At 70.6% G+C, this 17,217-nt stretch overlaps 5 protein-coding genes and 1 non-coding gene across 6 annotated transcripts; 1 reads left to right on the top strand and 5 right to left on the bottom strand.

Annotated features, from left to right (window-relative positions):
• Nucleotides 1-384: 384 nt before the first annotated feature.
• On the bottom strand, nucleotides 385-1,491 carry WDR83OS (WD repeat domain 83 opposite strand). Its single transcript, XM_059833092.1, has 4 exons — nucleotides 1,457-1,491; nucleotides 1,184-1,289; nucleotides 671-768; nucleotides 385-546 (listed from the first exon to the last, which is right to left on the bottom strand). Exons 1-4 carry the CDS (start codon nucleotides 1,489-1,491, stop codon nucleotides 480-482), a joined length of 306 nt encoding a protein of 101 aa, XP_059689075.1. The 3' UTR covers nucleotides 385-479.
• A 76-nt stretch (nucleotides 1,492-1,567) lies between these two features.
• Nucleotides 1,568-3,444, top strand: WDR83 (WD repeat domain 83). The gene is given in 12 exon segments (XM_059833080.1): nucleotides 1,568-1,670; nucleotides 1,981-2,101; nucleotides 2,184-2,289; nucleotides 2,361-2,409; nucleotides 2,478-2,518; nucleotides 2,520-2,604; nucleotides 2,678-2,746; nucleotides 2,839-2,898; nucleotides 2,901-2,946; nucleotides 3,025-3,089; nucleotides 3,092-3,138; nucleotides 3,221-3,444. Coding segments are annotated over 12 exon segments (945 nt in total). The 3' UTR covers nucleotides 3,374-3,444.
• A 255-nt stretch (nucleotides 3,445-3,699) lies between these two features.
• DHPS (deoxyhypusine synthase) lies at nucleotides 3,700-5,966 on the bottom strand. The gene is given in 10 exon segments (XM_059833075.1): nucleotides 3,700-3,931; nucleotides 4,022-4,147; nucleotides 4,255-4,358; nucleotides 4,448-4,501; nucleotides 4,504-4,552; nucleotides 4,635-4,721; nucleotides 4,835-4,931; nucleotides 5,006-5,127; nucleotides 5,468-5,629; nucleotides 5,766-5,966. Coding segments are annotated over 10 exon segments (1,125 nt in total). The 3' UTR covers nucleotides 3,700-3,808.
• A 565-nt stretch (nucleotides 5,967-6,531) lies between these two features.
• FBXW9 (F-box and WD repeat domain containing 9) lies at nucleotides 6,532-9,238 on the bottom strand. Its single transcript, XM_059833032.1, has 11 exons — nucleotides 9,177-9,238; nucleotides 8,863-9,110; nucleotides 8,274-8,413; nucleotides 8,061-8,189; nucleotides 7,830-7,942; nucleotides 7,654-7,745; nucleotides 7,418-7,566; nucleotides 7,206-7,319; nucleotides 7,023-7,112; nucleotides 6,831-6,896; nucleotides 6,532-6,620 (listed from the first exon to the last, which is right to left on the bottom strand). Exons 1-11 carry the CDS (start codon nucleotides 9,236-9,238, stop codon nucleotides 6,546-6,548), a joined length of 1,278 nt encoding a protein of 425 aa, XP_059689015.1. The 3' UTR covers nucleotides 6,532-6,545.
• A 1,426-nt stretch (nucleotides 9,239-10,664) lies between these two features.
• TNPO2 (transportin 2) lies at nucleotides 10,665-16,591 on the bottom strand. Its single transcript, XM_059832984.1, has 24 exons — nucleotides 16,483-16,591; nucleotides 16,149-16,224; nucleotides 15,799-15,948; nucleotides 15,627-15,733; nucleotides 15,427-15,560; nucleotides 15,041-15,122; nucleotides 14,823-14,945; nucleotides 14,613-14,731; nucleotides 14,468-14,528; nucleotides 14,043-14,208; nucleotides 13,764-13,916; nucleotides 13,451-13,676; nucleotides 13,061-13,232; nucleotides 12,713-12,799; nucleotides 12,514-12,621; nucleotides 12,258-12,416; nucleotides 12,086-12,173; nucleotides 11,870-11,968; nucleotides 11,683-11,778; nucleotides 11,493-11,568; nucleotides 11,294-11,393; nucleotides 11,062-11,136; nucleotides 10,822-10,953; nucleotides 10,665-10,703 (listed from the first exon to the last, which is right to left on the bottom strand). Exons 1-23 carry the CDS (start codon nucleotides 16,579-16,581, stop codon nucleotides 10,846-10,848), a joined length of 2,664 nt encoding a protein of 887 aa, XP_059688967.1. The 5' UTR covers nucleotides 16,582-16,591; the 3' UTR covers nucleotides 10,665-10,703; nucleotides 10,822-10,845.
• LOC132320573 (small nucleolar RNA SNORD41) lies at nucleotides 14,281-14,347 on the bottom strand. Its single transcript, XR_009484568.1, has one exon. It is a non-coding gene; the product is annotated as a small nucleolar RNA SNORD41 (small nucleolar RNA).
• Nucleotides 16,592-17,217: the final 626 nt, after the last annotated feature.

Here is a 17,217-nt window from a genome sequence, read left to right as displayed (position 1 = left end):
GAGGACCAGGCCCCCTCACAGAGGCGGTGGCGCCAGGGGTGCTGAGGAGAGCTCTCAGCTCTGGCTGCCTCCGGGGCTCCCCTCAGGCTTCGGGGCTCCCCTCAGCCTCTCCCCACCTCCACGGCTCCCCTCAGCCCCCCCCGGGGCTCCCCCCACCTCCACGGCTCCCCTCAGCCCTCACACCCCATTGCTCCCTCTGACTCCCGCCGCCTTCACCCACCATCCCTCCTCACCAGGCCGCCCCAGATCCCCTAAGTGGGTTCCCACACCCCTGGGGCTCCCCCAAGCCTGGGGGGGGTCCATCCACCCCATCTGCCTGCTGACACCATGGCTCTGAGCAGGATCCACCCATGCAGGTACGTGCAAACCATGACGGCCACGAGCTCTGCCCCAGCACCCCCTTTTATTGTCCCGGCCCCGACATAACCCGTCGCCTCCCCTGCGGCAAGCGCTCTCTCCCCAGGGAACGACGCCGGCCGTCACCAGGGGGGGGACATGGGCTGGGGGTTCTGCAGGTAGGACATCACCACGGCCGAGATGGAGAGCCTGGAATGGGGAGAGACACCAGCCCGGGCTTTAGAGACCCCCGCAAAACCGGGATAGTCTCCCCGCTGTCCCCCTCTGCAGGGGATGCGGCCCCGGGGCTGGATCCGGAGCCGCTGGCACTCACATGAAGCTGCTCATCATCTGCTTGGTGTCCTCCGAGCTGCGGGAGTTGGCGAAGCTGATGAAAGAGCAGTAGACGGCGATCCAGGCACACCACTTCAGCTGTGGGCAGAGGGGTATGGTGTGGGGGACCCCCCTGGGGATGGCCCCTGTCCCCCCTGAACCCCCTGGGGATGGCCCCTGAACCCCCTGGGGAAGGTCCCTGTTCTCCCAAACCCCCTGGGGATGGCTCCTGTTCTCCCTGAGCCCTCGGGATGGTCCCTGTCCCCTTGAACCTCCCTAGGGACAGCCCCTGTCCCCCTGAACTCCCCTGGGGACGGCCCCTGTCCCCCCTTGTCCCCTGGCCCCCCAAAACCCCCTGTGGATGGTCCCTGTGCCCTCCCCAGTCCCCAAAATATCATCCCACCGCCCACCCCGGGCCAGTGCCGGAGCCCCCCACACCCTGAGCGGGTCCCCCCCGCCCCGTCCGGTGCCGGTACCCCCCCGTCCGGTGCCGGTACCCCCCCGGGGCCCCCACCTTGAGCATGAGCCCGCACATGCTGAAGACCATCCCCAGCAGGTTCATGTAGTCGGGCGTGGGGTCCTCCAGCGCCGGGTTGGTCTCGGTGGCCGGCGGCTTGTACCTGGGGGCGGCGCCGTCAGACGGGCCGGGGCCCGGTCCCCCCCCCGGTGCCCCTCCCGGTCCCCCCTCCCGGTTCCCTCGGGCCTCCCCCCGGTCCCCCTCCCGGTTCCCTCGGGCCTCCCCCCGGTCCCCCTCCCGGTTCCCCCCTCCTTGTCCCCCCGGTCCCACCTGGCCACCCGCGCCGGCCGCCGCGGGTCCGCCATGCCGCCCCGCCGCCCGCTTCCGCCGCCGCCGCCGGAAGAGGCCCCGGCTCCGGTCCCGGCTCGGTCCCGGCCCGCCATGGCCTTCCCGCGGCCGCGGCCCCGCCCGCCCGAGCTGCCGCGGCGGCGGGTGCGGACGCTGGAGTGCGGGCAGGGCGCGGTGCGGGCCGTCCGCTTCAACGGTGGGGTCGGCGGGGGGAAGATGGGGAGCGGGGGGAGCAGAGGGGGACCCGGAGGGGGAGAGAGGGGGAGCCGGGCCCCATCCCGGGGGGAGGAACGGGGACCCGCACCCCATCCGGGGGCTCGGGGACCCCAACTCCTTGGTCCCATCCCAGGGGGAGGAACGGGGCGGCCACGGTCCCAGACCCCATCCCAGGGGGGAGGAAAGGGGACCCGGGATTGTGTCCCTGGGGGGTAACTGGGAACCCCGGCTCCTGGGGAGGTGGTGTCCGTTTGGGGTGCTGGGGGGTCACCTCAGCCCCCCCTCCCCAGTGGATGGGAACTACTGCATGACCTGCGGCAGCGACAAGTCCCTGAAGCTCTGGAACCCGCACAAGGGTACGGCCCTGCGCACCTACCAGGGGCACGGCTACGAGGTGCTGGACGCGGCTGGGTAAGGGGTGGGGGGCTATGGGGACCCCCCACCCCTTGGGGACCCCCCCAGCCCTGCTGATGGGGCGCCCCGTCCCCCCCAGCTCCTTCGACAACAGCCAGCTCTGCTCCTGCGGGGCCGACAAGACCGTGGCGCTGTGGGACGTGGCCACCGGACAAGTGGTCCGCAAGTACCGGGGACACGCAGGGGTGAGGACACGGGGGGGGCACTGGGGGGTCTGGGCTCCCTGCGGGGCGCTGACTTGCTGCTTCTCCTGCAGAAGGTGAACTGCGTCCAGTTCAATGAGGAGGCCACCATCATCGTGTCCGGTAAGGGAGCGGTCTCGGGGGCCCTGCCAGCACCAGAGCCACCCTGACACCCCCTTCCCCCCCCCCAGGCTCCATCGACTCCACCGTCCGGTGCTGGGACTGCCGCTCCCCGCCGCCCTGACCCCGTCCAGGTCCTGGACGAAGCCAAGGACGGCGTCTCCAGCGTGAAGGTCTCCGATCACGAGATCCTCTCGGGGGTGAGGGACAGGGACGTGCTCAAGGGGACGGGGCCAGTGGGGGTCCCCCAGCACTAACACCCCTCCCCGCAGCTCCGTGGACGGCCGCGTCAGGCGCTACGATCTGCGTGCCGGCCAGCTCTACTCCGACTACATAGGGAGTGAGTGAGGGGGTGCGGGACGCCAGTGTGGGGGGACTCCCGAGGTGGGGGGGGGCTCCCCGGGACCCCCCCCAAACTCCCGTCCGCTTCAGGCCCCATCACTAGCGTCTGCTTCAGCAAGGACGGGCAGTGCGCCCTGGCCGCCAGCCTCGACTCACCCTGCGCCTGCTGGACAAGGAGACGGGGGAGCTGCTGGGCGAGTACGAGCCCCCTCCCCGTGGCCCCACACCCCCTCAGGGGGCTGGGGGGGCCCCGTCTCACCCTGTCCCCCCCCACAGGTACACGGGCCACCACAGCACGGCGTACCGGCTGGACTGCGTGCTGAGCGAGCAGGACACCCACGTGGCAGCGCTTCCGAGGACGGCAACGTCTACTTCTGGGACCTGGTGGAGGTGAGCGGGCGAAGGGGGGGCCAGCCTGCGCTTAGGGGGGGCCCCGGGGGAGCCCCCCCACATCCTCACACCCCCCCCGCAGGGCTCGCTGGCGCTCAGCCTGGCGGTGGGCCGCGGCGTGGTGCAGTCGCTCTCCTTCCACCCCACCCTGCCCTGCCTGCTCGCCGCCACCGAGGGCCACGTCCAGCTCTGGCGCGAGGAGACCTTCCAGCCCGAGGGGGACGCCGCCACGTGAGGCGGGTTTGGGGGGGCGCCGCGCTGTGCCGCACCCCCCGGTAACGAGGAATAAACCCACGGTGTGGAGGAGCCGCGGTGCTTTATTGGGAGCGCATGGAGCCGAGTGCCTCAAATAAATACAAGCGCTGGGGAAGGGGAACAGGCGTGTGGTGATGGAGGGGACACGGACAGGTGGATGGTGGGAGCGGGCTGGGGACAGACAGATGGTGACGGGTGGGGACAGACAGGCGGACAGCAGTGCGGGGGTCCTGGCTCCCCCACTCCCCGGCCGGGGAACTGCTCCACTCTCCTGCTCGGTGCACGCCGGCGTTCGCAGAGGCCTGGGGGGCATCGAGACGGGAGCCCCTGCAGAGGTACCGCGGGGTCTCGGCACCCCTAAAGTGGGGGCTCAGCCCCCCAAGGTGGGGCTCACCCCTCCCCAGGTGGGGGGGGCTCACCCCCGGGGACACCCCGCCACCGGCTCAGTCTCCCGGCGTCTCCGAGGGAAGGCGTCGGCTCTCTGGGCGAACGTCTCCGCCACCAGCAGTGGGAAGACCAGGGAGGCATCGGCGTAGACCTGGGCACGGGAGAGGGGGTGAGGGCGGGGGAGCCCCCTGCCGGACACCCCAAATCCTGCCCCCCCCCCCACTGGGCCCCCCCATCCCACCTTGACGGGGGTGGCGTCCATCCGGATCTTTCCCCAGGACACGGCCTCGTCCGACGCGCGCCCCGAGTCGGAGCCGTCGAACTCCTGCGCCGTGTTGACGTAGACGGAGAAGTCGGCCCCGTTCCTCTGCGGGGCGAGGAGCGGGATGAGCCCCCGCGCCCCCTCCCCGTCCCCTTGGGGTGCCCCACACCCCCTCCCCGGGACGTGGGGGGCGCCCCCGTCCCCCCCCTCACCATGAGGTTGGCGTTGGCGATGTGGTGCTTCACCAGCCCCCCGCCCAGGATGATCATCCCCGTCTTCCTGGCGAAGATGGCCTGGGTGTTAATGAGGCGCAGGTCTGCGGGCGGAGACGGCTGTCAGGGGGGGACCCCGGCATCGGGGGGGGACCCCAGCGTCGGGGGGGGTATCCCCTGGGGACACACTCACCCTCCACGATGTCCAGCACCAGCCCCGGGCGCTTGTAGGAGTGGAAGAAGATCAGTCCCCCAAGGAGCCGTCGGTGAGCGCCGGGCTCAGCACCGGGATGTTGTTCTGGAAAGTGGTCGCGGTGACGGGGGGGCGGCGACACCCCCGCGTGGAGCGGCGACGCCCGCGGTGACCGTCCCCCCCCTACCTTCTGCGCCCAGTAGCAGACCGACTCGGGGTTGTCGATCTCCTTGCCCAGCCGCGCGATCATCCTGGAGGGGGTCCACCTCGCGCCCTGCCGGACCGCCACGCTCAGGACCCCCGGGCGGGGAGGACCCCGGCGTCCGGGCCCCCCGCGCCCCCCCCGGGCTGGGGAGGACCCCGGCATCCGGGGCGGCCGCCCCCCACCTGCGTTTCCTGCTCGTCCACCATCTGCTCCAGGATAGGCATCAGCCAGTCCTCGAACTTGCAGTAGTTGTCGTTGGGCACCAGCAGGTTCCCGATCCTGGGGAGGGGACAGGCTCAGCCCCGGGGGGGGGGGACCCCGACGCCCCCGGGGGGGACCCCGGCGCCCCGTACCTGTTGATGCCGCTCTGGCGCAGGTCCCGGCCCCGCAGGCTGAAGTCCCCGATGTAGGTGGGCGCCAGACACTTGATGAGATCCTCCTCCACGCCCCCCGCCGTGGTCACCAGCACGTCCACCTGCCCCGGGCGGAGACGGGCGTCAGGACCTCGGGGACCCCCCGGGGACAAGGGGGGGACACACCTCAGGGCAACCTGAGGGACACCTCGGGGACAGGGCTGAGCCCCCAAGAACTTCCAGGACACTCCAGAGAGCCAACTGGGAACGCTGGGGACCCCCCGGATCCCACAGGGATGCCCTAGGGAGTGGCGCGCCCCCCCCGGGAGCCCCGCAGGAACCCGAGGGACAGGGCGGGGACCTTGGGGAGCGCCCAGGGGACACCCCAAGGACCTGGGGGCTCCCAGGGGCAGGTGGCACCCCAGACCCTGCTGCCGCGCGAGGCCCCGCGCCCCCACGCACCATGTTGTGCTGCACCAGGTAGCGGATGGTCTCGCGGACGCCGGAGCTGATGAGGTTGGAGGTGAAGCCCAGGAAGATGGTGCAGCCCGAGGGCGGCCGGGGCCCCCCCAGCCCGGCCCGCGACAGCTCCTCCTCGCTCAGCGGCTCCAGCTTCGCCGCGATCTGCAGGCGCGGGGGGGGTCAGGACAGGCTCCGGCCGCGCCCCGGTCCCCCTCCCAGGGACCCCGCGCCATCCGCCCCCCCGCCCCGGCCTCCCCCGGGACCCCCCCCCGCCGCCCCTCGGCCCCGGCGCCCGCACCATGCGCTGGATCTCGGCGACGGCCTGGGCGAAGCTGGTGGCCTGGAAGCCGGTGGTGCGGAAGGAGCGGAGCAGCGCGGCGTGGTCCAGGCCGCCGGCGAAGTCGTACCCGCGCACCGGGAGGCTCTCGGCCGGGAGGGGCCCGCTCGGCTTCAGCACGGCCCGCAGGGCCGCGGCGGGGGCCTGCCCCGGCGCCGCCATGGGGCTCCGGACGCCTCACTCCGCCGCGCCGCCGCTGCGCGCCGCCATCTTGGCCTGCCCCTCAGCGCCGCGCCGCGCACTGCGGCTGCGCGCCGCCATCTTGCTCGCCCGCCCTCCCTCCCTCCTCGCTGCGGAGCTGATCGCCGCTCTCTCTCTGCCGTACAGCTGCGCGCCGCCATCTTGAAGAAGGGACGGTGGCCGCCGAGGGGCAAGAGACGCCCGGAAGCGAAATGTCTCGGCTCAGGGGATGGCGCCGGAGCGGGGTTCCCCCGAAACCTCCGTCCCCTGCAGCGCCCCAAAACCGCCCAACCTCGTCCCAAATCCACGGATACCCCCGGGGGGAGACGCCACCTCCGCTCCAGTCAAATCCTTTTAATACCCACCAACAGACGTCAGCTCCCAGCCCCACCGGGGGCCCCGGGCCGGGCCCGTCTCCTCCCTGCCGGGGGGCGCGGAGGGCACCCCGCACCGGGCGAGAGCCTCCTGGGAGCGGGGACAGACCCCCCCGGCGGCGGGGAGCCCCCCAGCCCCGGCAGCCCCCCTTCCCGGGCAGCGCAAGCACCGGGCCGCGGCAGCACATCAGGTCCGGAGCCTCCACACCTCGACGGAGAGGCCTCCAGAGGCGGCTGCCACCACGTCGCCCTCCACGCTGATCTGGGGGGGGCGAGAGGGGCGTCAGGGGGGCGGGGGGCACCTCCACGGAGCCCCCGGTGCAAGGACCAGCACGGCAGACACCGTGGTGGGGCTGAGGTGGGGGAAGCTGAGGCGCGTGCACACACGTGTGCGTGTACACGCGTGCGGGGTGCGTGTACACGTGGGGGGGGGTGCGCACACGTGTGTGCAAGGGGGCAAGCGGCTCCTTACCCCGTTGAGCACGTCGTCGTGCGTCCAGGAGCAGATGGTGCGAGGAGGGTCTGTAGGGACGTGTATCTGCAAGAGCGCAAAAGCCGTTCGCAGCCCTTCAGTGCCCCACAACGGGGTCAGCAGGGCCCCCCCAGCCCAGCGAGGGCCCCCCCCCCGCCTGGCGCCGGGTCACGGGGATGTAGGGACCCTCACCCGCAGCGTCCTGTCGGTGGACGTGGTGTAGAGGGACCCCAGCGAGTGCCAGAGCCCCGTGATCTGTAGCCGGTGCCCCACATCGAAGTACTGCGGGAGGGGGGACACAAAAACACACCGTGAGGCGTCAGGGGGCAGCCGGACCCCCCACCCGCACCCCCCAAACCCCCTTGGGGTCCCTACCCGGGCGGGCTGGAAGCTGCCGGCGCTGTTCCCAAAGACGTACACCCGGCCCTGGTTGTCCCCGGCCCAGAGCTGCGTTCCCCGGTACGACATGGAGAGCAGGTAGTTTTCCAGCTGCGGGGGTAGAGAGGTGTTAGGCTGCACGTGACGGGGGACAGAGCCCCCGGCCCCGGCCTGGCCCCCCCAGGGTTTTGGGGGGCAGCAGGACCCACCTGCAGCCGCTGGAGGACGCCGTCGGCGCGGCGGTCGAAGACGACGAGGGTCCGGTCCTCGCTGCCCGACACGATGAGCCGGTCGTCGGCCGCCAGGGAGAGGACGGCGCTGGCGTGGGGCTTGTAGCTGCGCACCAGGGCCTGGCCGGCTGCCGGAGGAGGGGGGATTGAGCCGGGGGCCCCCCCAGCATCTTCCCCTTCCCCACTGGGGACCCCCCACCTCAGGCAGGACCAACCTCGCGGGTCGTAGACCGTCACCGTCTTGTCGTAAGTCCCGGTGACGAGGACGTCGGGGCGGTAGGAGAGGCACAGCACAGCTGCCTTCTCCCTGGGGGCGAGGGGAGGGTTGGGCTCAGCCGGACCCCCCTGGGACCCCCCTCAAACCGCTACTCGGGGCCCCCCCAGGTGTTACCTGATCTCCCCAAACTGCTGTCCCTCGGTCTCCAGGTCCCACAGCTTCACCGTGCTGTCCCAGGAGCCCGAGCACACCTTGTTGTCTCGAGAGGCCAAACACCAGACCCAGCCCTGCGAGGGAGAGCCCAAACCGACGACCGGTCCCAAAACTGCTCCGGGACCGCCCAGCAGCTCCCTGAGGTGGGGAACTAAGGTGTGAGGGTGGGGGGATAACGGCCGCGCCCCCCACCTTGTGCGTCCCGTTGCGCTCGGTGCCCAGCGCCTTCACCAGCACCTTGCCGGGGGCCCGGCCCAGCTGCCGCAGGTCCCACAGGTTGACATTGCGGTCGCGGGCACCTGAAACGCAGAGGGTCCCTCCCTGCCAAGCAGGGCAGGGTGTGGGGGTGAGGTGGGGACCCCCCCCAGAACCGGGGGACCCCCTCTGGCCCCGGTGCGTCCCCACCTGTAGCAGGAGAACGGAATCGACGGAGGCAAAGTGCCCCTCGTCCAGGGAGAAGTGCTCCATGGGGGCCCCGCCACCCTCCCAGCGCTGCAGATGCTCCTCCAGGTCCACGCAGGCGGCTGACCAGTCGAACCCCTCCTCTGTGGGGAAATGGGGGTGTTGGGGGGGCCCCCAAAATGATGGGGGGATGCGGGGCACGAGGGGGGTCCCCAAACCACCTCCTTCACCCCATGCAGCGCCCCGTAGCCACCTCAGAGTCAGCGGAGTGGGGGAAAAAGGGGAGTTGGGGCGTTTCCAAACCGCTGTAGGGAAATGGCGGATCAGAGGACGTCCCCAATCTGCCACAGAGAAATGGGGGGATCAGAGAGGGTCCCCAACTCCCCACGTTCGCCCTCCACAGCACCCCACAGGGTCAGCAAAGCCAGGAAAAGGGAGTATTAGGGATGTCCCCAAACCACCACGGGGAAACGTTTTGGGGTCCCCCAGCCCGCCCTGGGGAAGCAGAAGATCAGGGGGTCCCCCATGGGGAAGCAGAGCGCCAGGGGGTCTCCCACCCACCCCGTCGCCCCCCGTTCCCCCCCAGACCCACCTTCCAGGACGGGGAAGGGGCCGCGGGCGCTGCGCTGCAGACGGAGCCGCCAGGCCACGGCGTCCCGGGCCACCTCCCGCAGCGCCCGGCAGACGCGGGGCAGGACCCCCCGCACCTCCCGCGCCCCCAGGTACCCGCAGATCTCCAGCAGCAGCTCCAGCGGCAGCGCCAGCAGCCCCCCCGCGCCCCCCCCGCCCGGGGGCGGCCGCTTCAGCCCCGGGGGGGGCCGCGGGGGGGGCGCGGGGGGGCTGGGCCCCGGGGTCGGGGCGGCGGGGGGCGGCGGGGGGCGGCCTGGGGGGGTCCCCGGGCCCCGCAGTCGGGTGACGTATTCCTGCGCCTGCCGGTCGGGGTCCTCGGGCGCGGGGGCCCCCTCCATGGCTGGGGGCGGGGGTGTCAGCACCCACCGCAGCCCCGGAGCGGGGGACACCCCCCCCGCGCCCCGAGCGAGACCCTCAGCCGCTGCTACTGCCCCCTCCCCAGCCTGTAACGGGATTCGCCCCTAATCCGGACCTCCCAGCCCCGGGACCGGGACGACACCCCCATACCGGGACCCCCCCACACCCAGATCCCCCCCAAAGCCCCCGTTACCGAACCCCCCCTCAATGGGATACCCCAACACCCAGATACTTCCAGAACGCCCTGTACCGGGAGCCGCCCCAACACCCGAGTCCCTCCAGCCCCGGTACCGAGACCCCCCCGGCATCTCCCCAAAGCCCCGTTCCCGCCCCGTACCCTGTGATCGCCCCGCCCGTTCTCCGCCCCCCTCCCCAGGTTTGAGGTCCCCCCAGAAGCCCCCCCGGTACCGGGGCGCGGCCCAGCCCGGCCCCGCCGCGTCCCGTCGCCACGGCCACGGGGGGATCCGCTTCCGGCGCGCTGGCAGCGCCGCACCACCCCACGTGACGGAGGCTTCACCCAATGAGCGTGAGAGGCGCGTCGTGACGTCATCCAACGGCGCCGGAAGCGAGCCACGTGTGGCAGCCGAAACACTGTGAGGGGCCGCAGCGGCCCCGGGACTGGGGAGCGACACCCCACAACCCGCCCCCCCCGGAACAAACGGCACCGAGACGACGGACGGTCAACAACGGACTCTTTTTGCCGAGCAGGAACGAGGGAGCACGGCACAACCGGGCCCGCCGCCCACAGCCCCCCCCCGGACACGGCCCCCCCCCCGCCCCCCCCCCCGTCGCCGCAGCCGGTCCCTGCGGGGCGCGCCCCCCCCCCCCCCCGCCCTGTAAACGGTAAAAAACGGAACAAAACGGGGAAAAAAAACACAAACGTGGCACCGACTCGCTCACGACGAAGCACAACGGCGGCGGCTCGGCCCCCCCCGGCCCCCCGCCCCCCTCCCCGGGGCCCGCCCGCCGGGGCCCCCCCGCGCCCCCCCCCCGGCCGGGGCCGCTCTATATGTTCCTATAGGTTTATCTCCATAAACGTGTGCATGGGTACAGGGTGGGGGGGCACCATGCAGGGGGGGAACACGGGAATATCCTACAGCGGAAAAGGGGGGCGGGCACCCCCCCCCCCGGCCACCCCAGTTTTGGACCCTTTTGCCCCGATTTTTACTTCCCCCCACCAGGGTTTCGGGGTGCCCCCGCCGCGGGTCCATCCCTCCCCCGCGGCCACCAGGGACCCCCCCACCCCCAGTCCCCCCCCCCTTCTCCCCCCCGGGGGTGAAACCGATCTCGAGCCCCCCCCCCCCCTCCCCGCGGTGGCTGGGGACAGGCTGGGGGGGGGGCGCCGCACCGTGGCCCCCCCACGTGGCTCCTCCCGCCCCCCCGAACCCCCCCGGGCGCGGGGTCGCCCGCTCACGGCCGCCGTCCCGACGGCCTCCCGGCGCCGACCTGCGGGAGAGGGGAGAGGGGTCAGGGGGGGTTTGTCCGTTCAGAGGGGGTTTGTCCGTTCAGGGGGGTGTCCATCTGTCTGCCCCCCCTTTTTAGGGGTGCTGTGCCCCCCCCCGACCTGGTTCCGGTGCCTCCGCCTGGCCTAGACCCCATAAAACGCCGCCAGCCGGTCCTTGAGCAGGGGCGGGAACTGCTCCGAAAACTGCTGCCAGTTTTCCTCGCCCACCTGGTCCTTGAAGCCATGGAGGATCTGGGGCGGGGTGTTAACAATGAGGGGGGGGTTAACAATGAGGGGGGGCCCTCCTGAGCCCCCCCCAGGAGTGGGGGGGATCCCCAAGTGCCCCCTTTTCCCACTGACCTTATAGAACATGTCCCGCAGGTCGTCCTTGGGGCTCACCCAGGATGCGACGGCGTCGCAGAAGAATATGAAGTCCTGTGGGGGGTGAAACACGGGGGGGGGGTGTGATAAGGGGACAAAAAAGGGGGGGGGCAATGGTGAAAGGGGCCTCTGGTCCCAGGGACCCCCCAATTTTGCATAGAGCCAGGCTACAGCGGAGTCCCCCCCCAAAATTGCTGGGTGCCCCCCCCACCTGCACAACCCCTCCGGGGTTCACCCCGATCATCACGCAGATGCCGCGGAAAGCCGAGTCCTTCTCCTCGTTGTCCCGGATGTTACGAAGGGACGTGCACCTTGAAGGCGGGGGGGGGCGGAATTGAGGTTCAGCGCGCCGCCCCCCACTTCTGGGGGGCACGGGGGCCCACAGAAGAGCCCCCCCACTGCTAACTCACCAGGGACGGATGAATTGCTGCAGCATGGGGGCCACCTCCTGCGGGCAGACGAAGCCCAGGCGCCCGATGGTGATGGCTGCAGGCAAAGGGAGGGGGTTTGGGGTAGCGCAGCAGCGGGGCCCCCCCAGCAAACAGCACACCCCCCCAAAACCCCCACTTGGGGGTCGCAGTGAGCCCCCCCCAGCCTCACCCGTGTTCTCCAGGAGGGTTTTGGGGGTGTTGGGGCGGTTGATGATCTCCACCAGGTTGTTCAGGACCATCTGGACGTAGGGCTGCATCTCTGCCCCTGCCAGGAGGGGATGGGGGGGCGGTTTGTCAGGGTGAGGGGCTCGGCCGAGCTCCCGGGGGGGGGGGTCGGGGGGGCCCCAGTCACTCACCCATCTGCATGCAGATCTCCCCGATGGCCCAGGTCGCGTTGTTGCAGACGGAGATGAACTCGGGGTTGAGGTTGGTGCCCAGGATGGGCATGAACTCGGCTGGGGGGAGGCAGGGTCAGCGGCAGGGCCCCCCCCTTGCCCCCAGCACGTCCTTTCAGGGTCCCCCCCACTTCATGCCCCCCCCCCCCCGGTGAACCCTGCAGCCCCAGCACTCACCGATGCAGGGCTTGACGTGCACGAAGCAGGCCTTGGTGAGGTCACCCAGGAGGGCGAAGGAGCTCTGCCGCACCTCCGGCATGGTGTCCTGCAGGGAGCGGGCAGGGGCTGAGCGTGGGGGGGTCCCGGTGGCCCGCAGGGTGGGGTGGGGGGGTCCTGGGGGGCCCCTCACCTGCATGCACTGGAAGAGCAGCGTCATGATGTTGCTGCGAGCCACCAGCTGCTCCACGTGACAGCCGAGACCCTCGGCCAAACCGCTCAGCAGGTCCAGGGCCACGATCATGAAGTCCTTGTCGGGGGCCTCGTACTGCTCGGGGTGCTGGTTGTACATCTGTGGGGAGGTGGGGGGGCCGCGGTCACCCCATGGGGGGGTCATGCCCCACGGCAGGTCACCCCATGGCACCTGGGGAAGGGCGGCCGCGGCTCACCATGGCCTGAGCCAGCGTCTTCTGGACCAGGGTGACGCAGCGCTGGTAGACGGGCTCGCAGTAGGGCAGGAAGCCGCTCTGCAGGGCGGTGGCCACCGAGGACAGGCACTGCGGGCAGGGGGGGACAGCGAGGCGGGTGGGAGGGGGCCGAGGGGATGGAGACCCCCCCCACTACCACCCTCCGTGCCGCTCGGCTCACCTCCAGCAGCGGGAAGAGGTCCTTGTCCTCGTCCTTCAGCTCGTTCCACTTCTGGATCAGCGGAGGCATCAGCTTCTGGATGTACTCCTGTGCCCCGGGGAGAGATGCTGTCACGGGGAGGGGGACACTGCGGGGGGGGCGGAATGGGACGTGGGGGGGTGCAGAGCCGCTCCCCTCAGCCCAGAGACCATCAGACCAGAAAGAGATCCACACTGGGGATTCGGGATTCGAATGTCTGTTGTCACTTGTCATCACCGGTCCTGGGCTGGGGCGCGGGGAGGGATGTGCCAGGGTGCTGTGGGGGGAGAGGGGACAGCCCCCCCACTCCCCGGGACCCCCAAGACGTACTGGCTGGTTGAGGTGGTGCCCCACGGAATCGGCGAGGGTCCCGATGGCGTCGTAGAGGATCAGGAGGTTCTTGTGCTGGTACTTGCCGAAGGCGAAGACCAGCGTGTCCAGGATGAAGCTGAGGTACGGCACCAGCTCCGTGCAGGCCTCCTCCTCCAGCGTGGCGAAGGCGCTGGGTGGGGGGGCAGAGAAAGGGTCAGCAGCCCCCCCAGGCTGGGGCTGAGCCCCCCCCCATCCACGCTCTGGGTCAGACAGTACGAATACGCCATCATCACAGCGACTCAACACATCAGGTTCCTCATCCCACCCAGAGACGCGCTCGGATCCGGCAGATCCTGCCCCAAAAACGCCACGGGCGGCCCCAAATCGCACCCCCGTCCCGGCCCTTACCTGCACGCCGCCTCCTGCACCCGCTTGTTGCTGTCGAGGATGCGCTTGAGCAGCTCGGTCATGAGGGGCTTCAGGTACATGTCAGGGGGCTGGCTGACCACCCAGTGGGCATAGCGGCTCAGGGTCCAGCAGGCGATGGAGCGCACCAGCGCCTTCTTGTCCGACAGGCATTGGATGAGGTGGGGGATCAGCTCCGGCAGGTAGGGCACCATGCCCTGCATGCAGCCTGGGGGGCACAGGGAGGCTCAGAGACCCCCGGCGCCGGCACAGCGGGGGCTCGGGGATGGCCCGTCGCAGGCAGCGCGGCACCCACCTTCCGCGATGGCTCCCAGGACGAGGATGCCCGACTCCTTGATGACCCACTCGGGGTGGAAGAGGAGCTCCTTGAGCAGCGGGAGGAGGTGGGGGAGCAGCTCTTCCCGGAAGACGTTGGCCAGGACGTCTAGCGCGGCAGCCGAGCACTTCCCTGCCAGGCGAGCGAGAGGGAACACGGTTAATCCCTCTCACTACGGGATTTAATTAACCCCCAGACCCCGCAGGGTTCACCACAGGAGCCCAAACCCGGGGCTGGGACCCCCCAGCGAGCCCATACTCAGGTTCCAGTCCGACAGCGTGTCGTCGTCATCCTCGTCTTCCGCATCATCAGGGTCCTGCGGCCGCTCCTCCTCGTGCTGCAGCGTCACTGTGCGGGACTTGTGGAAGCGGGGCTTGATGTCCTGCTCACTGTCGGGAATGGCCTCGTCCTCCTCCACGTCACCCTGCAGGGACAGGGGACATCACGTCATTCCATGGGGACCCCCAACCTCCCGTCCCGGGGACCCCCGGCCCCCACGGATCAGACAGTACGAACACAACAGCCATCACCAGCATCAGCTCCGAATCTGTCATCACGTCCGGGAGGTCTCGGGGCAGCTCCTGCCTTGCCCCAGTCCCTCCAGTTTAACCAGTACCAGCTCCACAGGACTGGAGAAGGGATGGGGAGCTGGGCAGTCTCGCATTGTCACTCCTATCTCATACCTTGAGCAGGATGATGTCGATCTCCGAGTACTTCATGCCATTCACCAGGATGGGGATGAGCCTGTGGGCGGCCAAGGGAGAACCTGAGGGGCTGGGGGGGGTCCAGGGGGCCGGGGGATGAGAGGGGGCCGCCCCGAGCACTCACTGCACCAGGTGGGAGGTCAGCACCTCCTTGCAGATGGGCTGCTCGGCCAGCGTCAGCCAGAACTCGCAGGCCTCCAGCGCCACGTTCTCGTCGCTGTCCTGCGTCCGCTGCAACATGTACTGCGGGGGGCAGGGGGGGCGCATCAGCCCCCCAACTCGCCCACCCGGGGGTCCCGTGGACGTCCACCTGCCCCCTACCACCCTGTCGCACCTGGATGATGCTGTGCATGTGGGGGATGAGGCGGTCGATGCGGACCTCCAGCAGCATCACCAGCGCGCGGCACACGTTCTTCCGCACCTCGGGGTCCTCGTCCACCGCCAGAGCGAAGAGGTGCTGGGCGGGGAAAACACGGGAGCCCACTCACCCCCAACCGCTCTCAGGGCCACTCTGGGGGGGCTCTGGGGGGCTCCCCCCACCCGGCCGCTCACCTCGATGAAGGTGTCGATGTTCTCCATCAGTGCCTGAGCCCGGTCCATGATGAACTGGTTGACGCAGGCGATGGCGTGGGACCTGGGGGGAGACAGACCATGGCGGGGGGGGGGCCGGCAGGCTCGTTAGCTAACGATGTGGAGCTGGGAGGGGGCATAAGGCCACTCACCTGCCCCTCCTGGACCCCAGAGCAGTGAATTTGCCAAGGCAAACCACAACCAGCGGCAGGGGACGCAGAACAGCTCATGTCCCGCCCCATCTCGGCCACGTGATGACTCTGGGCATGGCCCCCCAACATTCCCACCGCGGCTGGGCCCCCCCGACCCCTCCGCGCCTGACGATGGGGCTGCAGGAGGACAGTGTGCCCCCCACAGTGCGCCCGTACCTGATCTTGGGGCTGCAGTGCTTGAAGAACTGGAGGAACTTGGGGATCATGACGTTGAGCGGCCGGTTGAGCGCGTCGCTGTCCAGGAGCTCAGAGGAATCTTCGCAGATCTTCTGCAGGGCCCCGAACGCCCCCTGCGCGCCAGAGGGGCGTCAGCGCCAGCCACGGCCCCCCAGGCCCTCCCGGCCGGCCCCGCGCACCTCGCACGTGTTGTAGTCCTCCGAGTTGAGTAGGTTGCAGAGCTGCGGCAGCAGCTCCGGCCACATCTGCAGCTCTCCCTTGGAGGCGATGGTGGTGATGAGGATGCCTGTGGGGGGGTCGTTAGCGCGGGGGGGGCCGGGGGTCCCCGCGGGGGCCCCTGCCCCGTCTCACCGATGGTGGCCCGGATGAGGGAGGACGCATCCCCGATGTTGTTGAGACACTCCTGCTTGATGAACTCGGCCACGGGCTGGGGGAAGCTCTGGTAGTGCGCCTTGACATTGTTCTTCAGGATCAGGCCGCTGAGCGACCGCGTCGGCTCATCTGGAGGGGGCATGAGTCATTAAGGGGGGGCCGCAATGCACATCACCTCCATTTCCACCTCCCCGAGCCCGAAACAGGCAGGCTCAGCTCCTGCATCCACCTCTGCCACCCACCAAATGCCTCTGCCACCCACCAAATGCCTCTGTCCCCGCCCCGGCACCCAGGAGACCCCGAACCCCCACGGCTGCAGTGTGACCCACCTTCGGACTTGAGCCGTGTCAGCACAAAGATCAGGTAGTTGTTGAAGTCGGGGAATTGGTTCAGCTGCTTCAGCTTCTGCCCCAGGCGGTTAAGGACGGGGACGAGGACGGGGACGCTGTCCCGGATTAACGTAGCCGAACCCCCGCCCCCCCGCCCCGTTCCCCAGGTCCAGCTCCTCCAGAGCTCGAGTCGGCCCCGTCTCCCGTGGCTGCTGACCCCGTTAACAGCAAAAATCCCCAATTGCCGTTTCCCCAGCTCAAACAGGGATGGGTGCACGTATTGTGTCCCCCCTCTGTGCCCCCCCGGGGGTCCTGGCCCCCCGCCTCAGGATACGTCCTGCACGACACGCTGCGTGGCCGTGTTGGGGGACTGCGAGTCCTTCAGCAGCTGCAGGACCTGCTGCAGGCCCTGCTCGTCCGGCTGCCAGTCCATGGTGGCTGGGGGGGTCCTGGGGGGCGCGGGGCGTCAGCGGCCAGGGGTGGGGGGGGCGCAGACCCCAGATCCCTGCGGGGGGCAGGGAGTGATGGGGGAAGCGGGACAGGGATCTACCGGCAGCACCGGCTGCAAGCGGGAGCCGGGGGGGACGGGGAGGGGACGGCTCCGGGGTGAGCAGGGTTCCCGGGGCGGGTGAGGGACGGTGGGACCCCCCCAGCGCGGCCCGGGAGCGCAGGGGGGCCCGTCCACGCGGCAGCTGAGGGGGCGGGGGGGGCAGACGGCGGGGGGGGGGGACGCGCCGCGCACGTGGGGATGGGGATGCCCCGTTAAAGGCGGGGGGGGACGTGGGGGCCACAGGGGGACATGGGGGGGACAGATCTCCCCCTCCTGCCTCCCCCGAGGCTGTAAACGCCCCCGGCCGTGCCAGCACCCCCTCCCCGGTGTGCCCCCCCCTTCCTGCACCCCCATTTCCCCCCAGCCCAGCTCCCCCCCCCCGGTTTGAACCTCTCGCCCCCGTAACCCCCACACGGCCCCCCCTCAGCTGCAGACCCCCCCCCCGCCATCGGCACCCCTATCCCGCGGCACGGCCCCTTCCCCCCCGCCCCATCGCAGCCCCCCCGGGCCCCCGCCTGC

This window comes from Gavia stellata, chromosome 38 (assembly GCF_030936135.1).
Source record: "Gavia stellata isolate bGavSte3 chromosome 38, bGavSte3.hap2, whole genome shotgun sequence".
NCBI lineage: Eukaryota > Metazoa > Chordata > Aves > Gaviiformes > Gaviidae > Gavia > Gavia stellata.
The sequence above is the reverse complement of the archived record's forward strand: the minus strand, read 5'-3'. Positions and strand labels throughout refer to the sequence as shown.